The 20,223-nt window shown below is 41.6% G+C and overlaps 1 protein-coding gene and 1 long non-coding RNA gene across 5 annotated transcripts in view; one reads left to right on the plus strand and one right to left on the minus strand.

Annotated features, from left to right (window-relative positions):
* The first annotated feature begins 1,543 nt into the window (after window positions 1–1,543).
* Window positions 1,544–10,616, plus strand: LOC125100517 (uncharacterized). Of its 2 annotated transcripts, none has more exons than XR_007127576.1 (6): window positions 1,544–1,638; window positions 3,377–3,586; window positions 5,336–5,488; window positions 8,840–8,912; window positions 9,093–9,239; window positions 10,506–10,616. It is a non-coding gene; the product is annotated as an uncharacterized LOC125100517 (long non-coding RNA). The 2 variants fall into 2 exon arrangements; XR_007127577.1 differs by lacking the exon at window positions 10,506–10,616 and adding an exon at window positions 9,348–9,688.
* The window catches only part of KCNN2 (potassium calcium-activated channel subfamily N member 2), a 498,316-nt gene continuing 481,149 nt past the window's right edge, over window positions 3,057–20,223 (minus strand). For all 3 annotated transcript variants that reach the window (XM_047730739.1, XM_047730738.1, XM_047730740.1), the window contains 3 exons: window positions 12,872–12,999; window positions 6,653–6,722; window positions 3,057–3,660 (listed from right to left, as the gene is read on the minus strand). In XM_047730739.1, coding sequence (XP_047586695.1) covers window positions 3,373–3,660; window positions 6,653–6,722; window positions 12,872–12,999 — 486 coding nt within the window. In that variant the 3' untranslated portion in view covers window positions 3,057–3,372. The remainder of the gene's footprint in view (window positions 3,661–6,652; window positions 6,723–12,871; window positions 13,000–20,223) is intronic.

Raw genomic sequence — 20,223 nt, forward strand, 5'->3', positions numbered from 1 at the left:
CCTGCCTCTCTGCCTACTTGTGATCTCTGTCTGTCAAATAAATAAATAAAATCTTTAAAAAAAAGGGGGGGGCACCTGGGTGGCTCAGTGGGTTAAAGCCTCTGCCTTCGGCTCAGGTCATGGTCCCAGTGTCCTGGGATCGAGCCCCACGTTGGGCTCTGTGCTCTGCAGGGAGCCTACTTCCACCTCTCTATCTGTCTGCCTCTCTGCCTACTTGTGATCTCTGTCTGTCAAATAAATAAATAAAAATCTTAAAAAAAAAAAATGTCTACCATCGTGTGGAAAAATAGATACCAGGCTTCGTAAAGGCCCTCTGCTCTCTCCTCGGACCCTCGTTTTGTGGCCGAGAATGAAGAGGTTCAGTAGGATTCAGGCTGTTCAAGCGTGTCGAGCTAGCAAGTGCCAGGACTCGGTGTTGAACCCCGTTCTTCGAACCTCATGCTCTTTCTGCTTCGTTATTCCACTTGTCAAAGACCAGGCAAAGTTGCAAAATAGTAGGGCTGTAGAATTTTAATCCACTCCTTGAGATTTGTATTTAAACCTAACCCACAGGTCCCCCCCTTCCCAATTCCCATCCTCTCTTTCGGAACAAAATACCCTCATTTGGAATATCATTATCGGCTTACCGCAGATGCTTTGATGAGAAGAGGTTCTTGGAAAAGTTACCAAGGGAGGAGCAGTTGGGGAGAACGCAAATACAATTTCCAAGATCTATTACCTGTTCAACTTGGCTATCCTCTTTTCTCGATGAGTATGGGATCTTTGTTGTGGCCAGCTTGTGATGCTGTGCGTAAGTAGGAGAAGGGAAGCTGTCGTCATTCAAAATGATTTGTGGTAGCCCTATGTTAGCATCCTGGCTATCCAGAAACAGGGAGGCCCAGGTGTGGTAGGCTGGCAGGTGTAACGACACACTCAGTTATCATTAGACATTTTGATAAAATGCAAATTAGAGCAAAGCCTAGATCCCCCACAGGAATAGTGATCTGAGGATCCCCCAGGGGATCCCACCCCTTGCTGAAAGCCATGTGGGAGGAGACCATGGTCATGCTGCTGGGAAGTAGGCTTCATTCAGCAACTCGTTGATCATAATGTCAACCCAACCGCTGGGTCTTCTGTTCCTCTTTCAAGCTGTGGTTATTTGATATTTTCTAAAATACAGAAACAAAGGATCATAGGCTTTTGTCAAATCATTACCAATCTTCGTGGACTTTGCATAAAGAAGCAGGAAAAGACAGATCGAAGCTAGGGGACCGGTGAACACCAGCTTACAGGAGCTGCATTGAATCAGGAAGAGGAGGATAAACAAGGTAATAAAATTGAAAATCTGATTTCTTTTCTCTGTGCTTCAGCTATGTATTATTCTTTCCCTAGCCTTGCAGCATATTCTGGGATGGTGGTGCTAACCAATCAATCTGATGACCATTAAACTTAATTATCTGCCATTTTGCTTTTTAGTCACCAGAGAGGGAGGACACATAAGAAATAAGGGTATCAATGGCCAGAACAAATCTATCATCTTTTCAGAATTTCTCTTTCTTATGTCTGGTGTTTATACCAAATACTGGATCTCTTGTATATAACCCAGAATACATAGAAGAAAATCTTACTTGCATCCATGGAATAGACATCCCTATGAAGGTAGGATTTTGAAGTTCATTTAACTCAGTGGTATGTTCCTAGAATTGTGTTTAGAAGTTCTTCTTTCACTTATTTTTAAAAGACCACCTAGGCCTCATCCTCATCCTACACAGACACACATATGATGTGCAAATGGCTTTTCTTTTCAGCCACTTTGGACAAGTAATAAGTTGTAAGCAATTCTCATGCAATCTACAGAAATCATCCTTTTATATCCTTGATCTTGAATGGGAATGTCTGATCTTTGCATCAGTTATGGAGAAGAGTTTTGAAAGTGATTTTATTCATTGAGTCATGCAAAGTGATGAGATTGGTTACTCCAGTTGTTGGAAAAGAAAGATCCTTGATAGGCTAGCAACTTGTTGCATTGTAATGTAGACAGCGAAGGGTATGGTGTAAAATGAAGGGGAAGAGGGTAAAAGCAGATTTCTGTGAAAATTAAGTATATTGTAGGTTCAGGTCCATCCAAGCAGGCTGGTTGGAGAGCTGTCCAAATTGTGCCTAACTTTTGTGATGTGTTCCCCATGTTACTACAGATCAGCTCTTCCTGTAGGCTCTGGAGGCCATCAGCAGGTGAGGAAGGTTCACACTGCTACCCCCTCTAAGACAGTTCTCTAAACCCAGTCAATTCTTAGAATAAATTTGGAAAGAGATGTGCTGGCTGGCCACAGTTAACCACCCTACTCCCTTTCACTACAACCGACCTTAACTGTCCATGAAACAAATGTGATAGAACTCATGGAATTGGCTAGGTGCCATTTACTTCCTTGTACCAAATACACAAGTAGAGACCAAGAGGGTGGTCTTGCCTTGACCAAGAGGTCCACCTTGCCAGATGATAAGGGACATGTTGAGTAAGGCTTGTTTATGTCCATTACAATGTGAGGGACTATGTGAACAGATGCATATGTGAGTATGAATGGAATCCAAACCGAGCACATCATGGGCCTCCCATAATAAACTAACCCAAGGGAGAAGACAAAATAACTAGTTTAGACCAAAAAGTCTTCAATATTAGTTCATAGACAGTGGTGTACCCTGATACTTTCTTTAAATACATTTCCTGGTAAACTGGGAATAAAATAACTCTAGAAAGCATCTGTGCACCCCTGTATATAGATGCTTTGATGTAACAGCTCCACCTTCCAGATAATTTGGAAACAGACGCAATTAGAAACTAGACACCGTAAACTCAAAAAGAATAGCAAGCTGGCTGCGTCGAACAAATGTGACTGTAACATTACCTAACGGGGGAAAGCTTAGTGAATGGAATATGGAGGGATTGAAAGTCTTCTTCCAACCAACCAGACTCTGGGTAATGAACGTTATCAACGTGTATCTGATGATAACCAGTCATTTTAGCTTGAAACCATGGGAGAAGTGAACCTTTAGGAATGTCAAGTGACCAAACAAGTATGTGCAGAAATTAACTTCTTTTTATTATATATCATATAATGTAGTAGTAAAGTTTGTTTGAAGTGCATGAATAAAAAGTTAGTGAAATTACAGGAGGAACAATCTATAGAGCAATAATAGGTGCATTCCTTGTGCATCTGAAAGGAAAAGAAAAAGAGTTTTCACTCATTTTGGCCTAAAACTTAGTGTCAGGTTCCCAGGATTCTGACATCAGAACCCGGATAACGCTGATTAGAACCATAGGGGCTTTACAATAAAAGCTAAAATATTGACCATATGATGGCAAAAAGTCTTATTTTGTGGTTAACTGATTCTCTTCTAGCTACTCTCTGATGAAGTTGGTGGCGCTGTGGAGGAGGACCGCCGTCTCCTGGACGAGGACCGGGACCGCTCGGCATTGTAGGTGACGTGCTTGTCATAGCTCTCCATCTGAGCCTCGATGAAATCTCTCTGCTGTTGCCTGATGGTCTGGCTGATGAGCCCAGGGAGGGCATGGATGCTCCCAATCAGAGTCTCTAGCTTGGTCTCCACAGTAACAATCCTCTTCTCAAAATCTTCACTCCGTTCATTAAGGTCGGAAATCATGTCATACATGATGTTCTGGGTCTGCAAAAGAGGATGGGAGACAGAAAGCAAAACCAAGAACTCGTGTTTCAGGACACTTGCCCTGGAAGCAAGCTCTGAACTCCCCAAGTCTGAGGGTTGGCTTCCTTTTGGTGGCATACAAAGAAATAGGGGCATCGGGTAATGGAACACTTGACTTTTCAAAGCAGATTCAGTACGTTGGTTCAATGCCAGGATTTAGAAATGTAAGATCTTTGGGGCCCCTGGGGGGCTCAGTCAGTTGAGCCTCCATCTCTTGGTTTTGGCTCAGTTTGTGATCTCAGGGTTTTGAGATCGAGCCCCGCCTTGGGCTCCACACTGGATGTGGAGCCTGCTTAAGATTCTCTCTCTCTCCCACTGACCCTCCCCCTCCTAAAAATATGTAAGCTCTTAGGCCTTAATCTGATCCAGTTGCAGAAAATGTCATACAGGTCCATTGGTGGTAATGCCCCATGATTTTTGGTGGTGTAGAGACAAAGTTGTGATTTAATATTTACATGGATCTCTTAGTAGCAGCTACAAAAGTTAGCACATCACATTTGTTTTGCAACATGTAATATTTATCAAGGCAAGCGTAATTTTTATTTTTTATTTTTTATTTTTTTTAATATTTTCATTTATTTAACAGACAGAGATCACAAGTAGGTGGAGAGGCAGGCAGAGAGAGTGGGGGAAGCAGTCTCCCCGCCAAGCAGAGAGCCCGATGTGGGGCTCGATCCCAGGACCCTGAGACCATGACCTGAGCCAAAGGCAGAGGCTTAACCCACTGAGCCACCCAGGCACCCCAAGGGCAAACGTAATTTTTAAAATGAAGCAGACAGAAAGAATACATAAGAGTATATCACAGGTACTGGGATGTAGCAAAGATTGCAAAGGTGGGATATGAAGGAAGTTTAGGAGAAACTAATTTGGCCAAGTAATTTATAACTTCAAGCAAGAAAAAAATCTGAAAGATCTTGTGTGGTCCTAGGTTTCAAATTGCAGGCTCTCCATTGGGTCCAGTAGCCTTTTGAGAGGTTAAAAATTTGGAGTGAGTACATGACCAGTCTACCCTGTTGGCTACAGGTTTTTCAGAGCTGAGTGGTTTGAAAGAGGAAAATGTATCTTGAAATGGATTGTCTTGACAAGAGGCTATTCGTAACTTGGACTCCTAGTTACGTTTCCGATGGGAACTGAGAGACCAGGAAGAAGGAAAGCGTGGGCACGTGAATCTCAGTCCATCACTGCTTTTCCCATGTTTCAAACCCTTTGTTAAAGCTGTCCATTCCTCTCTCTCATTTCCCTCTATTAAATGTGCTCTTACTTGCTTAATAACCCCTTAATGATGATAAATGAACTGACCGACTATGGGAGTTACTATTCAGGACAAAGGCATCTGGTTTGAGTTTGGTCATGGAGACAGAGCAAATTAACTTAATCTTTTCAACATAGTCTTGAGACTATGGGAGCAATTCAGAAAATACTGAACCCTTATGGCACAGGAGATCTGTAGCCATGACAAGAAACATGGTACTCAAGAAATAATTTGAAATCTATAGCAGAGTATATAGATCTATGAGCGTCTCGCCTTCTAGACTCCTGAAGTGACATTATAAATTACAGATTCATAATATTAAATTATATATAGTAAAATGTCATAGGTTATATTATTTCTAAGTGGTCTGTTTTATTTACCCAGTTTCTTTTATCATTTGGCCTTGGAGTGATGTAAGAGTCTGCCCCATCTTTGTTCAAGACATGTCCACCTAAGAGCTGTGTGTGTAAATTGAGAACATTTTTGAGCCTTATGCGTGCTCCTCACCTTCAGTACATGATATATCCTCCCCCAGGGGTAAGTCATTGAATACTTCACTTATGTTCTATTTCTTGGTCTCGAAGAGTCAACTTTTACATATTTCTATAGTATGTGTTATTGATATACATTAACGCAAATATAACTTAGTTGTGCTATCTCATGAGGACAAATAGATGTAATTTTCCTAGTGATACCGAGGCTTACTAAAAGAGAACAGGATGTACGGGTTTGACTGAGAGTTGCCCCTTTATTTTTTTTAAGATTTATTTTGAGAGAGAGAGAGAGAGCATGTGTGGGGAGGGGAAGAGGGACAGAGAGAATCTCAAGCAGACTCCCCACTAAGCATAAAACCCAATGCAGGGCTTGATCTCATGACCCTTAGATCATGACCTGAGCTGGAGTCAACAGTCTGATGCTTAATCAACTAAGCCACCCAGATGTCCCTAGAGACAGTTACCCCTTTAAAAGCATTCTTGTTAAAAGGCTGAGAACTTCCACATAATGGCTCCTTTGGAATCAGCTGAGGAAAATGGAAGGTTGTCATTGTTGGCAAATACTTACATTTGGACTGACTTGAGAGGAACAACCAAAAATCAACCAGATAAATCTTGTGAGTATGACAGAAGAATCAAGGGACCATTAATGTACTTTTTTAAAAGCATGGTGATTTTCTAAATAATGAGAAAAGAATCCTACATTTTAAACCGATTCCCCTTTTTTTGGAAAGATGATTTTCACATTACGATGTAATTTCTTGTATATATATATTTTACATTTCAACATCACAGTCTTCTGAGTGGGTTTAAAATAAATAAAATAATTTTACTGATGAGTCCTATGTAGCCCTGAACATCATGGTCAAACAGCATGTAGTTCTGTTCTCAAAGGGATGAAACAGAATGACAAATATGAAACCTAATGGTGTTGTCTCATATTCCACTTATATTTCTTACTGTATTTTCAAGCCCCTGTAAGTAGGAAGGCTTCTGGAATGGGGTCTAAATAATTTATGTAGGGAAAGAGCATATGAAGGAAGAATTTTAGGAAAATTCTATTGAGTTGGGTCACCATGTTTAAGGTGGTTTGTTGGATTGACGCATTTAACAAGTTTGGGGAGTCCTCCTCCCAAAGCATGAGCAGTGACTGTTCAGAGCTTTGTTCTGATGGACCTCATCGTGAGGGCTGAGACCCCAAGCTTACCTTGGCCAGGTCCACCAAAGTATTGGCTTGGTCATTCAATTTCCTCTGCTCCATTTTCACACTTCTTAATCTAAAAGACAGAATCTGAAGTCAGAAGGGCTCCTTCCTTTCTATTGCTCTCCTACGCCTTCCAAAGAGCATGCATAAAATCGACAAGAGCAAAGAACTGCATGGATAATGCCTTGAATATTTGGGGTCAAGTCCAAACTGGTTATGTGTCTGGTACAATGAGAAGCATGCTTCCCCAACACCGCAAAAAAGGAAAGGAGAGAGAGAGAGAGAGAGAGTAAGAGATGAGGTGTCCTTAGGACAACTATTTACCAGGGAGTTAAAAGTTGAACGGAGAAAGGCTCATAAGGATTTAACCATATGAGAAAAGCCAAAACATTCCTTACAATCCCAGTATCGTTTCAAATAGACATAGGAAGAAATAGGCAAAGCGACGGGAATTTCATCGATGTTGGAGCAGTGAGTACCTTCCTATGCCTACATGACTAGATACGGGGCATAGCCCTGTTCAGTTGGAGATGGATTGGGTTAGGTATTTGAACCTGATGAAACACAGTGATAAGTGAGATTCTTATTGGCAAAAGTAAAGCTTTTATTCAACCAGCAGCAAGATAACTCAAAACACATAATTCTCTTATTCTTCCTTGTGTTTCGCTTGACTTTTATCTTAAACTGCCATGAATTTGAAGGGAAGCCAGACCATTTCCTCGGGAGAATTTCCCTTAATTTTTTTCCTTGTCGATAAAAGTCAGTGGACAATTAAAATGTCTGACAGATGGGACTGCTACTTGTAAAGTTACTTTTAGATACTTTGAAATATCATTGCGTATATATGATTGACAGCCAAAAAACCACTTTAAAAAAAATCTTTCTGAATGACAGCTCTTACTATTATTCCTTAACTCGTTTACTATAAGATTTCAAAAAAAAAATTATTCATTGCTTACTCTGTACCAAGAAATTAAGATTTTCCAACAAGAGAAAAGTGGTTTATTGTTCTTTAAACCAATGATTCAGAGCCACACTCCAGGAGAGGAGCGCAAGTTTCTCTCGGCTCCTTAGTTAAAAAAAAAAAAAAAAAAAAGTCCATGCTAACCTTATTGCCTTGATGACAGGTTGTTTGCAAAGTATAGTGTTGATGTTGGAGAGAGTCATCTTGGTCATTTCCCAATTTAAATGAAAGGTAATTACAAAAAAGGGATAAAAAAAAAATTCACAGGGCAAGATTTTACTGCCAGGGAGATTTTTGCAACAAATGTTCATGATGCGAAGTGATTTTGTTTTGAAACTACAATATCCAATATGTCCCCAAATCTGCTCGACCGTGAAGATAGAGTTCCTTCTGCCAGTATGGGTTTAACCGACACCTGCCTAGAACATGATATTTAACCATCTACAACAGCTTAAGGTTGTAACTTGTCGTGGTGAGTCTGTGTTTCTCTATTAGAATGCTTGGAACTCAGTTCTCCTTTCTAGGCTCTTGGAGAGACAGAGTCTGTTTAAGTGTAAAAGAAATTTACAAATATGTATTTAAATGTAACACATCGTTGAGATAGGCTTCTCTAAGTAGTTACAAGGATTGCAGTTCTTGATGTCTGTCTTTTAAAAACAAGTCCCTTCCCTCCCCCTGCCAAAAACAAAAAACAATTACCAAAAAACCTTGGATCCTGTGTGGGGTCATTCTACAGAAATGTACTAGAGAGAACAAAGGGGCTGGGCATGGACTCATTCTCCCTGGCCCTAGTCTGAACTTCAACCTAACTGGGTTAGGTTAGGACAGTGGTTCTGAAATGCTGGATTTATACCAGCAGAGGTGTTCTAGATGGCTGAGTGACAAGCCAACAAGACCTTAAATACTAAACCAGATGGAGAGACAGTTCTTCTCTTTAATTCTCTTCCAATTCTTGATTATTACAGGAAAAATGTCTCAGGCTGGTCCTATCCTGTTTTTATCTCCCAACACCTGTTAGTCTCTCCTTTTTGAAAAAAGAGAGAGCAGGAAATCAGCTGAGAGCTTTCTTCAGACAACAGTCCATGGCTAGAATTCAATGCCAGTGTTTCGATTGCTGGCTGAGGCAGCCTTTACCTCTCTTTGCTGGGAACGGTTTTTTGGTTTAGTTTTGTTTTTGTTTTCTTAGCCATTTTGTGATAAGGACTTACATCGAGCTTTGTTTTCAGAGTTAAGTAATAGGAGAGGCGGCAGGTGAATGACCCGAGTTTGCAGAACCAGATCGGAAGCCTCCAGCAACTGGTGAGCTCAGGTGAAGTCCTGAGCTTGGCCGGTCCCACGGAAGGGCCAGAGGGCTGGTCCCTTCACTCAGTGGGTACTCTTGTCTTCCAAACAGCGAAGCCTTATTTGCTTCTCTTAAATTTCTATATTATGGTTCTGACAGTAGAATTTTGCCCATTTTCTTTTCTGCTAATCTGGAAGGCTGACACTGAGCAGCCCTATTTGAGTGGAATCCCCTGAGCTCCTTGCACTTAAGTCATCTCGTCTTGCTGCTCCTGAGACTGCCTGCACCGTAGAGCTGGCAGAAAAAAGCCTACTTCGAGCTGCAGCTGCCAGGATAAAAGGCAGGTAACATGCAGATGTGTGTTTTACAGTTTTCTCCCCACCCCCCCGCCCCCGAAAAGAAGAATAAGGAACATATATTGACTTCTTCCTTGTGAACTTCACTTATCACAGGAAAAGATCATGATTTTGGATCACATTTCCATAGCAGCAATCAGACTACTGAAATTCACAAATAAAGGATCCGCTTGGGTGCATGCAGCCGGTAGAAAATTCTGCAAATGTTGAGGGGAGCGGCTCACACAACTTACTTCCGAGCTCTATTTTCATTTTGTTGAAATAAAAAGACAAAACAAAAGAAAAGAAACTGTAAAATATTCTGGAACAGAATAACACAGCGTGGTGTTCAGTTGTGCACAGGGGGCTCGATTCATTGGCGGAAAGATCCTGTTAAGGTTCTGCAGAATTTTGGCACAGTGATCACAGCAAAACACTGTCCAATTACATTAGCGTCCTTCCCCGCTGAGAGACTGCCCCACCCGAAACACAGCGCTTTCCCCAGAACGAAGGTTCAGAAGGAAGAACCTCTAGCAGGTCATTATGGCCTCTTTGATAGACGAATTCCAAGTGAACTACAAGACCCATTTTGGCCTAATATGAATGTCCTAGGGGCTGTAGTTTCAATAATGGAATTATAATGTTGTCGGTGGTTTTTGGAGGGGTTACATCTCCTCTAAGCTGGGGCTGTTCAGAAGCCTGGCTTTCTGAAAGGTGGGCAATCCAAAAGCTCAGCATTAGAGAAATTCTGTTTACGGAATTTCTCAGCTCCGAGACCAGTTTATGTTGCTTGCTGGGTCTGTAGTTGTGGTAGAAGAATGATACACTTTAAAAAGAGTTAAAGCTGATACCAGAAAAAGTGCTCAAAGGTCTACAGGAACAGAATGCTTCCTGGCACTAAGTGATGATCCCAAAAGACAGATCTGTTACTGGAAAGAGGACAGAGCCTGGAAAAGCAGGCATCTACCGGACACTAGGGAGGCCATGTGTCAGGGAGAGACGCTGGGAAGAGGGGAGTCCAGAACGAGCTCCAAAAAGCTCTCAGGACAAATCAGAGGATGGGAGAGGCCAGCAGAGCTCCAGCCAATGAATTTGTAAATCTGTGTCTGAATAGTGGGCAATGCGAGCCTTGCCCTGAAGAATCGAGCCCTGTGTGCTTTCCTGCATGACTTCACTCACTCACTTAAAATGAGAAAGTAGGCATGATTAGAATAATCTAGCCAAAACCCAGCCCATATAAATGCTCAGTTGTACTTTTTTTTTTTTTAAACAAAGTATAAGTACCCTCCCGCCTCAAAGGAAATCAGATAACCCCAAGACTAAGTTATAAAACAATTCCGAACATTCGCATGGCTAGGAGCTTATCTACTTTAGAAGTACATTGTTGCTACCGAAGAAACAGAATGAGAAATGTCTGCAAGGAGCAGAAGAATCAGGAATGGCTTCCTCTGGTACTCTATCCCAGAGAGGGATTCTGGAAGACCCATTTAAGTTATACCTCGAAACCCTTAAGAGCAATCTAGTACCTTCTAGCAATCTAACAATTGCTTAGGGACAGTTTTTCAACTTTGCCTCTCCCAATATTTTTTTCTGACATGCTGTAAAAACTTTCAAACCTGTAGCAAAGTTGAAAAAACTTTATGGTGACTACCCCGAAGTTGTCCTCCCTGTCGCCCCAACCCCCACCTCCCCACCCAGAGATTGCAGCACAAATGCATTTGTGAAAAGATAGATAAAAATATACCCACCATTCACACGTGGCTACAAAATTATTACAGAAACCATCAAAGCAGTTTTTCCAATAGTTTTGTTATATAAAAACCTATCAGTGGCATCCAAGGCCAATCACATTTCATTTTCTATTTAATAGGTACATTACACTGACAGAAAGGCTTAAAAATATGATCCCAGAGGAAATGGCATGTGTGGTTGCTGGACCCATAGACTGCCCACCCCCACCCACACAGCTAAGTTGTTGTTTTTTTTTTTTTAATATACTTGAATATAGGTTTGTATTGAAACATTAAAAGTGCCAGGAATGATTTCTCCACAGTATATGGTGTGTACCTTTTGGAGGAATATTGGGTGTCTGTGTGGTATGCTTGTGGGGGTATAGGAATGGTCACTCGACCAGGAGAGGGGTCCCAGGGGACCCTTGAGGAGGCGGCCTGTGCTCAGAGGTGAAGGCTCAGCGTCTCTCAGTGGACTTGCTCTCTTAGATCTAAACTTTAAGGAATCAAGATGTGGAGGCTCCTGGGGGGTAGTATTTGGTTGTAAAGGTAGCTGTGATCAGTAGGCAGATTCCTCTTGGGAGCCCGATCTGTTCCTGTCTCCCTCTGTGTTTCCCTTTTACACATTCCCATACTTTGGACAGAGCATTATCTTAAAATTCTGGCCTTTTCTTACAATGGGATAAAAAGCATAGTTGGGGGCCCCGTGTGATGTCCCAGAGCTAAAGGGGAAATGAAGTCACTTTGGTGCTGATGGCAACAAGAATGTGATTAAAGCGTTCTAAGTGGCCATGAGGGCAAACGTACAGTTGGAGGGAGAGGTGAGAGAGTAGCCCTTGAATACTGAGTCATTTCCCCCAGAGACTCTCAGCATAATATATTACATGTGTACTATCTGAGGACAGACAACTAAAACTCCAGGTTCAGAGCTTTCTGGTCTACCGCGCCCAGGCAGCTCCGAGGACACGCCTTGCTGTCTAATTAGAACACCTAATGGTGACCCACCTTCCCATGATTCCCTTGGTGGGCTACATGAGGACAGCTACTTTCCTGACCCACCCGTGTGACAGCGGATCTGCTCTTCCCCACACAGAAATGTGTGGAGAAGGAGCATGGAGCTGGGAGCAAGGCTGTGCGGCCTCGAGATGGATGCCTCCATGAGTGTACTTACGGTAAGGATGCTGCCAACCTGGGGGAGAGAGAACTGGTACTTTCAAGTCATTATTGAAACTCACTACACAGGCATTTATCTTTTAAAGGTCTAGGATGATTATATATAGCGTTACAACAAAATGGTGCAAAGAATTTCAACAATTGGAACAATGGTGGTCTGGATAAAGTCAGAATAACAGTGAAAGGGTATAAGGTCTCCAGGCATTATAACATCTATAATGAACATGGAGCATAGGGAAAATCCCCCAAGTCCTGAGTAAAGACTGATTTAAAAATGCAAGTATTAAATCAACCGTCTATACGATCTTCATAGAAACATGTTGGCCATGTGTTAAAAAAAAAATCCAGGTAGGTCATAAAATAGTAAATGTTTGCCAAGATTTTGCTGTAGATACAAACATCCTAGAGCAAACTAGAGGAATAATTAACTACACTAAGAAATATGATTGCAACTGAAAATATTGTTTCTAAAGAGAGAACCTGAGAAGACATTTTAGTTAATAGAGTAATTGACAATTTTCCCCATAACGAATGATTTTTTTTTAGTCCTAAAAAGAACTGACAATCTTCTTAGGATTTCATCTGTGGAATTACTAAAATGCCAAATAATGTCTTCTGGGCACAGACATGACAGTGTTTTCTTTTTCTCTTTTCTCACGAGAGAACAATGACCGAGTAGGAGAATTTAGACCCAGAGCTACACAAGCAGGAAGGCAACAGATGAGAAATGGTACTTACTGGTGAATAGCTTGCAAGAATTTTCGTTGATGTTTTCTTACTTTTGCATGATCTATCTTTTTTACTAGCTTTGTATTTTTGTAAATTAGCCATGTTTCCCTGAGTACATTGGCAGCTGCGTTTTTCACCTGTTAAGAAAACAAACGAACACAACAGTTGATAAATTCCAGAGCAGAATCCTTTGCAATGTGGCTGGGGGCAGGGGAGGGGGAGGGCGGGTCATATTCATCATCTGAATGATCATGGTAAGTTCTAGCTCTGTTGAATAACTGTTTCTCACAAAAAGAAAAGATGTATCTTGAATCTGTGCCTGTTAAAAAGTATGTGTCTGGGAACCCCTTTTAAAATGGAATATTAGGGGGGCCCCTGGGTGGCTCAGTGGGTTAAAGCCTCTGTCTTCGGCTCAGGTCATGATCCCAGGGTCGTGGGATCGAGCCCCGCATTGGGCTGTCTGCTCAGCGGAGAGCCTGCTTCCCTTCCTCTCTCTCTGCCTGCCTCTCTGCCTAGTTGTGATCTCTGTCTGTCAAATAAATAAATAAAATATTTAAAAAAATAAAATAAAATGGAATATTAGGGAAGTACTGATCTCTTTCTGGACTAAAGTCTACCCCTCAGGAATCTTTTTATTCAACTAGTTTTTTTTGTTTGTTTGTTTGTTTTGTTTTAAGAAATCAAGAGGTGCCTGTGACCTGTCTGGCAACAGGGGGTGGGGCGGGGGAAGGTGCTGATTTTCCCCACCCTGTCTTATAGTTGTTATCCCCATGTTCTTCCTTTTCCTGGAGGAAGGCAAAATGCCAGAAGGCCAAGGTGAATCTTAGTCTCTTGAAAGCTTGTTTGGTATTTTTGACTGCAAAACAACAGGAAGGGCATGTTTCCGCTGCTCACTGTCCAAGCGGTCCTATTCTTCTGCCCTCCTGGGGCGACTTAGCAAACTGTACGCCTGTTAGCACATTTGAATGGACTGACCGAGAGCCTATGCTGCTGTGATTTTAGTTTGGTTAATTTAAGGATGCTGCATTTCAAATGGATGAGACATATCCTTATAAGACGAGACAGATAAGATGAGACATATCCTTGTAAAGGATGTAAGTGTTTCAGTAACACTGCCAAGACCTAGTGTGCAGATGGAAGGTATGAATACTTCGTGGAATATTCAAGCCCTTGCTTTCTTGTGTAACGTCTTCAACAATTCCTGGAACTTGATAAAGGCCCAGCCAAGGCCAAGTTTGGCCTCTCCCTTGCTCACAGTACAGGGTACGAAGACCCAAAGCTTTCACTTAGGCTAATTATTAATGATTTACTCTAAGAAGTTGATCCATGAGGCAAAGTGGGAGAGACTCTTAACTCTAGGAAAGAGACTGCGGGTTGCTGGAGGGGAGGGGGCTGAAGGGATGGGGTCACTGGAGGATGGGCATTAAGGAGGGAACTTAATGTAATAAACACTGGGTGCTCTATGCAATTGTTCGATCACTAAATTCTACTTCTGAAACTAATACCACCCCCCAAAGTTGATCCATAGAATTCTTCTGAGTGATGGATAAAAGATGTTTCTAGGGGCACCAGGTAGAGGAAGACGACTCTGTGAGAAAGTCGAAGTGGTGGGGAAGACAGGGCAGAGAACTGGACTTGAGAAATGGTTCTAAGTCCTTGGGACTAAGTCAGATCAAGGAGACTAGCTAAACCTCCCACGACTTACTTCAGTTTTCTCTTCCCTACATGAGAAAAGTAGAGTGAATTCTTACTAAAGTCCTTTTAGGACTTAGTCTTCATTCAGGAAGAGTCTTAGAATTACATTACAACTACGATCACAGGGATCTATGTGTTTTTTTTTCTTTTTTTTTTTTTTTCTCTATTTTTTCTAAGAAAAAAAAGAAAGCCCCAGGTTTGGTAGCTGGCGGTGAATCTCGGTCAGGCTGCCGTAAAGGTTTCTTTCTGAGTGAAACTGTATTGCGAGAACCCACGTTAAGAGAATGACTCGTTTCTTAGAACTGCTTTTAGCAGCAACTTGGGTTGGTGACGCTCGTCCTCTGGACTGTCCTCAGACTCTGTGCCGACAGCCTTTTTTCTGAAACCAGTGGAAACAGCATCAAAATACTAGGTGCTGAGCTCCAGCAGTGTGTCCAAGAAACATGACCACCGTCCATGGTGAAGTTGAAAGGTCTTCTAGGTCAATTCTGGGCTCTTCGTTCTTATAGAAACAGATTTCTCTTCTTTACAGGAGTAGGAGTCACCTTTGGGAAGGATCTTCTATCTGGTCCTTATGTCCGTTTCAGCTGTAAGGAGCCTGCGTAAGTGGCCAAGCGTTGAGGACCTTGGGAAAGGGGTAGCAAGTTACTGGCTGTCACCAACTGGGGCCGGAATAGGCCCTTCCCCACCAGGAAACAGAAGGGCCAGTGAATGGCAGTCTCAGCTGTCGGAATGGCTTTAGCTGCCTGGAAGATGGTAAGGAAACCTGGTGGATGCCCCCTCCTTGATTTTATCAGCTCAAGACACAGAGGAGGAAACTGGAAAACTGGAAACTGGAAAACTTGGTAAAAACAGATGGGACAGTGACACAGCGGTTGAACATAGGAATGTTTGCAGGAGAACGTTAACAGCGGATTTTGCTTTGGGCTCCCATCCATAAACAGCAAAGGCCAAATTCCTCCAGTTCCTAAATTCTTACAAAGGTGGTGCGCTGCTTGCCCTCGAGGTATTTTAAATGATTTTTTGTTGTTGTTGTTCTCTTTGGGATGACAGGGGAATAGCTGACGGGAGTAGGGAACCTCAATTTCTGTGATGACTGTGTACAGGATTTGTGTGCACGAGACGCTCATTGCGGTTGACAGGCTAAGAATGAAAATGATTCCTCATCTGAAAATGAAACTCTATAGAGCTGCTCTGAAAAACTGTGAGACAGAGGCATTAACACTGAAACGTTCCCCTTTCTAACTCCCAAATGGGTTTTGGAACACAAGAATAAAACTCTGAAGGCATCCCATTTAACTGGTACTTTTCAAGATGGCAGCCACAAGATGAACGTCCAAGAGTAGAACCATGCACTCTCTGCCTAGTGATCACATGTGTCTGGGATAAGTAGGTTTTTCCAGCCCCTTAAGGCTGAAAGGGATGGGGGACAGTGAGAAGACTGGTTACTAAGTACCTCGGTGTTCCACAGGTTTGAGCAATGGGGAATTGTTACTGGGCAGTGCTAGCCCACTGGAGAAGGGAAGTAGGTCTAAGCATTCATGATGGTTTAGATGAAAGGGAAGGTGATTTATGGCACAAGTTTCTTTTGTTAATGAAGTTAAGAACCCTGCCATACAGTCTTCTCCCATTGTAACCCTGGCTTTCCCTCCTGTCCTTTGGGGGCATTTACAGACTCTCAGAGGGTAGGGGTCTTGGCACCCATCTTTGTGTCTCTCTAGTACAAATATCTGATAGCATGGTATATACTTGGCATCATAAAAGTTTCTAATCATGAACCACAGATACATACTTACCAACCAAAGGACCTTTTGGATAAGAAGGGAATAGAGGTTACAGAAGAGACCTGAGATCTAACCACATCTTCCCTAATTTCCATTTACTAATTCAACACATTTATTAAGTCTCTATCCCATGTTAGATACCATGATAGTTGCTATGGGGGATCATCGATGTGGCCCCATCAGTAGCTGGCATAACTCTAGTGCCAATTTATGGGCCAACACCACTGTGAAATAGAACTTCTTTCCTGTACATCAAAAGATAAGGACAGAAAAAAAAGGAAAACATGAACATTGGCTCTGCCTGACTCAGGCTCAATTCCAGTTAAAATCTTTTATCAGAAACATGTTGCCAGACATATTAATAATCAGGTATTTTGAGAAAACCTAAAAGAGGCCCTAAAAGCAATAATTCTATTGAAGGTAATAGTATTTACCCACATGCCTTAAAACCACCTTCCTTCACAGGTAGAAAGGATAGGAAATGTGGTTTTTTGTTTTTGTTTTTGTTTTGTTTTGTTTTCAGTGTTCAGTGATTCATTAGTTAAGGATAACACCCAGCGTTCATCACAGCATGTGCCCTCCTACCCTCCTACATACCATCGCCCTGTTACCCCCCTTCCCCCACCCACCTCCCCTTTGAAACCTCCAGATTGTTTCTCAGGGTCCACAGTCTCTCAAGGTTCAGAATATGAAATGTTCTATGGCTGACTTACGGTAATAATTTAAAAAAAAAATTAAAGCCCCAGGTAGCAAGGTGAATAATATTTCAAAGTGTAACAATATGTACTAAACCACAAAAGCCCTTAAAGCTGATAGACTTTGAGCTGAAACTCTGCTTTGCTCAAACCTAGATAGAGACACGTTATTAGAGCACTGTCTTAAAGGATGCTTTGTTTCTAGTTCTCCTTTGCTTGGCACTATTATGATTCTTAAGAAATCTCCTTTTTTATGTGCTTTTCGTCTTGCCCCTCCCTTCAGAGACTTAATTCAGGGCAATGCTTACCCCTCTTCGCGAATTTAAGAGGAAAGAGCATAACCTTTGCCAGAAGAAGCAAGATCGAGATCCCGGCCTCTCATTGTCCTAACTACGGTAAAATGTTGCCTTGTATGCTGTGGGCGATGCCTCTGGGATGCCCGGGACAAACACAGACAAGACTTCTAAGCCTGAACACCACACCACGTGCTGCCCAGTTCCCCTTGGGAGCAGGTACGTGGGGCTGGGTGAATTCTGGGGCTTTGGAAGAGGGTAAGGCCAAGTGATCCATTCATTCCATGTTTTCACCCCCTGGGCTGATGTCACCAAGCCCAATGTGAAGTCTCCATGAACTGAATCCTCCAGAATTTCTGTTCACTTGCTAAGAGGCACGTAGGAAACCAAATTACATAACTGCATAATGGTGTTCTTATTATGGATCTTATTGAGAATTCTTAACAGGATTGGAAACACCCACAGTGGACATTAATATGTATAATTATCTTCTGTGGTACATCTAGCTACTTTAAAAAAAATTACGTCTGGGCTCCCAGAATTGCTTGTTTTCAAGTTTCCTTCCAAAATGGAAGTATGCAGAGGGCCAAACCCCAAGATTTCTTCTTGGTTCAGACGTGAATGAAGAGCAGTAACATTTCCAGAAAGATAGAGTGTGGTAAACCTGCTGCCTCTGTCAGGTGATAAACAGCAAATCTAAACAATGGTGGTTCCTGTCTTCCTAAGCCCCAGGATGAACTATCACTATTAGGTTTTCATTTTGAAGTCATTAGTCTGTGCCCATGGATCTCCTCTGCCATGTTGGAATTACAGCGTGGCATGTAAACTTTTAGAATTACGTGGGACGATCTCCCCCAATACACACTGAATGGTGTGCTCCACTTTCAAACATAGTATTTTATGTGGCTAAGGTTGTCCCTCAGAGAAACAGTTTCTATATGCAGTTGTTCCTCTGGAAACGGGCACGGAAAATAATTTTTCATGGATATTGTTCAATGTGGTTAAGAGACACAATGGGAGGCTTGGAAAGTTACATTTCTTTCCGGAAGGAATAATCAACTGTTTGACATTCATACTCATGCTTTTTTGACAAGCCTATTCCAATTTCAGAATGTCTGTAATCATTCTTGGTGACCACCAGGAAAAAAGATTTCTTCTGTGCAGTGTTTTTGGGGGATAGCTGCAGTTTTCTCGAGCCATAAGTGGCACCCTTGAACTTGGATCTTGAACCTTCCTCTTGGTAACTCTGCATGGCTGTTAGGTCCTTGTTTACTCTTGGTTGTGTCCCAGAAGTTATTCCTAATCTTTCAGATCTTTGAACTCTTTTTTTAAATTGTAGTTGACATACCGTGTTCCGTTAGTTGGGTGTGGACAATGTGGTGACTTGACAGTTGTGTTACCAAATGCTCGGCATTTGTGCCCTTACCGTCTTCATGTCACTGTGCAAAGGTGTCACAAGGATATTGTCTGTGTTCCTGATGCCATACGTGACTTACTCATTTTGTAACTGGAAGTTTTTACCTCTTAATCCTCTTCAACTACCTTGCCCATCTCCAAACCCTACTCTCCTCTGGCAACTCTCGGTCGGCTCTGGGTATTTAAAAGCCTAGTTTTGTTTTGTTTTTTGTTTGTTTGTTTTGGGGTCTGTGTCTCTTTTTAACTCTGTTTTTTCATTTGTTTCTTAACTTCCACCTATGAAGGAAATCATATGGTACCTTGTGTTTGTCTGACTCATATCACTTAGCATGATACTCTCTAGTTCCATCCGTGTTATTGCAAACTGCAACCATTTCATTCTTTGTTATAGCTAAGTAATGTTACACTGTGTATGTATGTTTCATATCTTCTGTATCCATTCATTTGTTGATTGAAACTTACATGGCTTCCATAGCTTAGCTATTTTTAAAAATGCAATAATATAGGGGTACATATATCTTTTCTAATTAGTGTTTTCGTTTTCTATACCTAGAAGTGAAAGAAATGGGTTGTATAGTACTTATCATTTTATTTTTTTTATGCATCCATGTGTCATTTTCCATAGTGTCTGTACCAGTTTGCATTCCCACCAACAGTCCATGAGTGTCCCCTTACTTTTACATCTTCATTAACACTTGTTATCTCTTGTCTTTTTGATACTAACCATATGGATTTCGATTTTCCCGATGGTGAGTGAGGCTGAGCATCTTTCCATGTGCCTGTTGGCCATCTGTGTGTCTTCTGTGGAGAATTTCTGTTCAGGCCCTCTAACCAGTTTTTAATTGGATTATTTGGATTTTTTGGTATTGAGTTATATTAGATCCTTATATATTTTGAATTATTAACCCCCTATTTGTGCATCACTTGTAAATATATTCTCCCATTCAGTAACAGATGGCCTTTTTGTTGGTGGATGATCCTTTTAATGTATTGTTGAATGTGGTTACTCATATTTTGCTGAGGATTTTGATATCAATGTTCATCGAAATATTGGTCTGTAGTCTTCTATTTTTTTTTTTTTTTTTTGTAGGGCCTTCATTTGGTTTTGGAATCAGGGTGGTGCTGACCTCCTAGAATGAATCTGGGAGCATTCTTTCCTCTTCTTTATGGAATGGTATGAGAAGGGTAAGTGTTAACTCTTCTTTTAATGTTTGGTAGAGTTTACCCATGAAGCCGCTATTTGCTCTTAGACATTTGTTGGGAGTTTATATTATTATGGGTTCTGTATTCTTACTAGTAGTTGATGTGTTCAAGGTTCCTACTTTCTGATTCAGTCTTGGAAGACTGTAGGTTTCTAGGAATTTATCCATTTCTTCTATGTGGTCCAATTTGTTGGTGTATATTTTTTTGCAGTAGTCTCTCATAATCCTTTGTATTTTTGGCATGTCGGTTGTTTCTTCTCCTCTTTCATTTCTGAT

This window comes from Lutra lutra, chromosome 5, assembly GCF_902655055.1.
Source record: "Lutra lutra chromosome 5, mLutLut1.2, whole genome shotgun sequence".
NCBI lineage: Eukaryota > Metazoa > Chordata > Mammalia > Carnivora > Mustelidae > Lutra > Lutra lutra.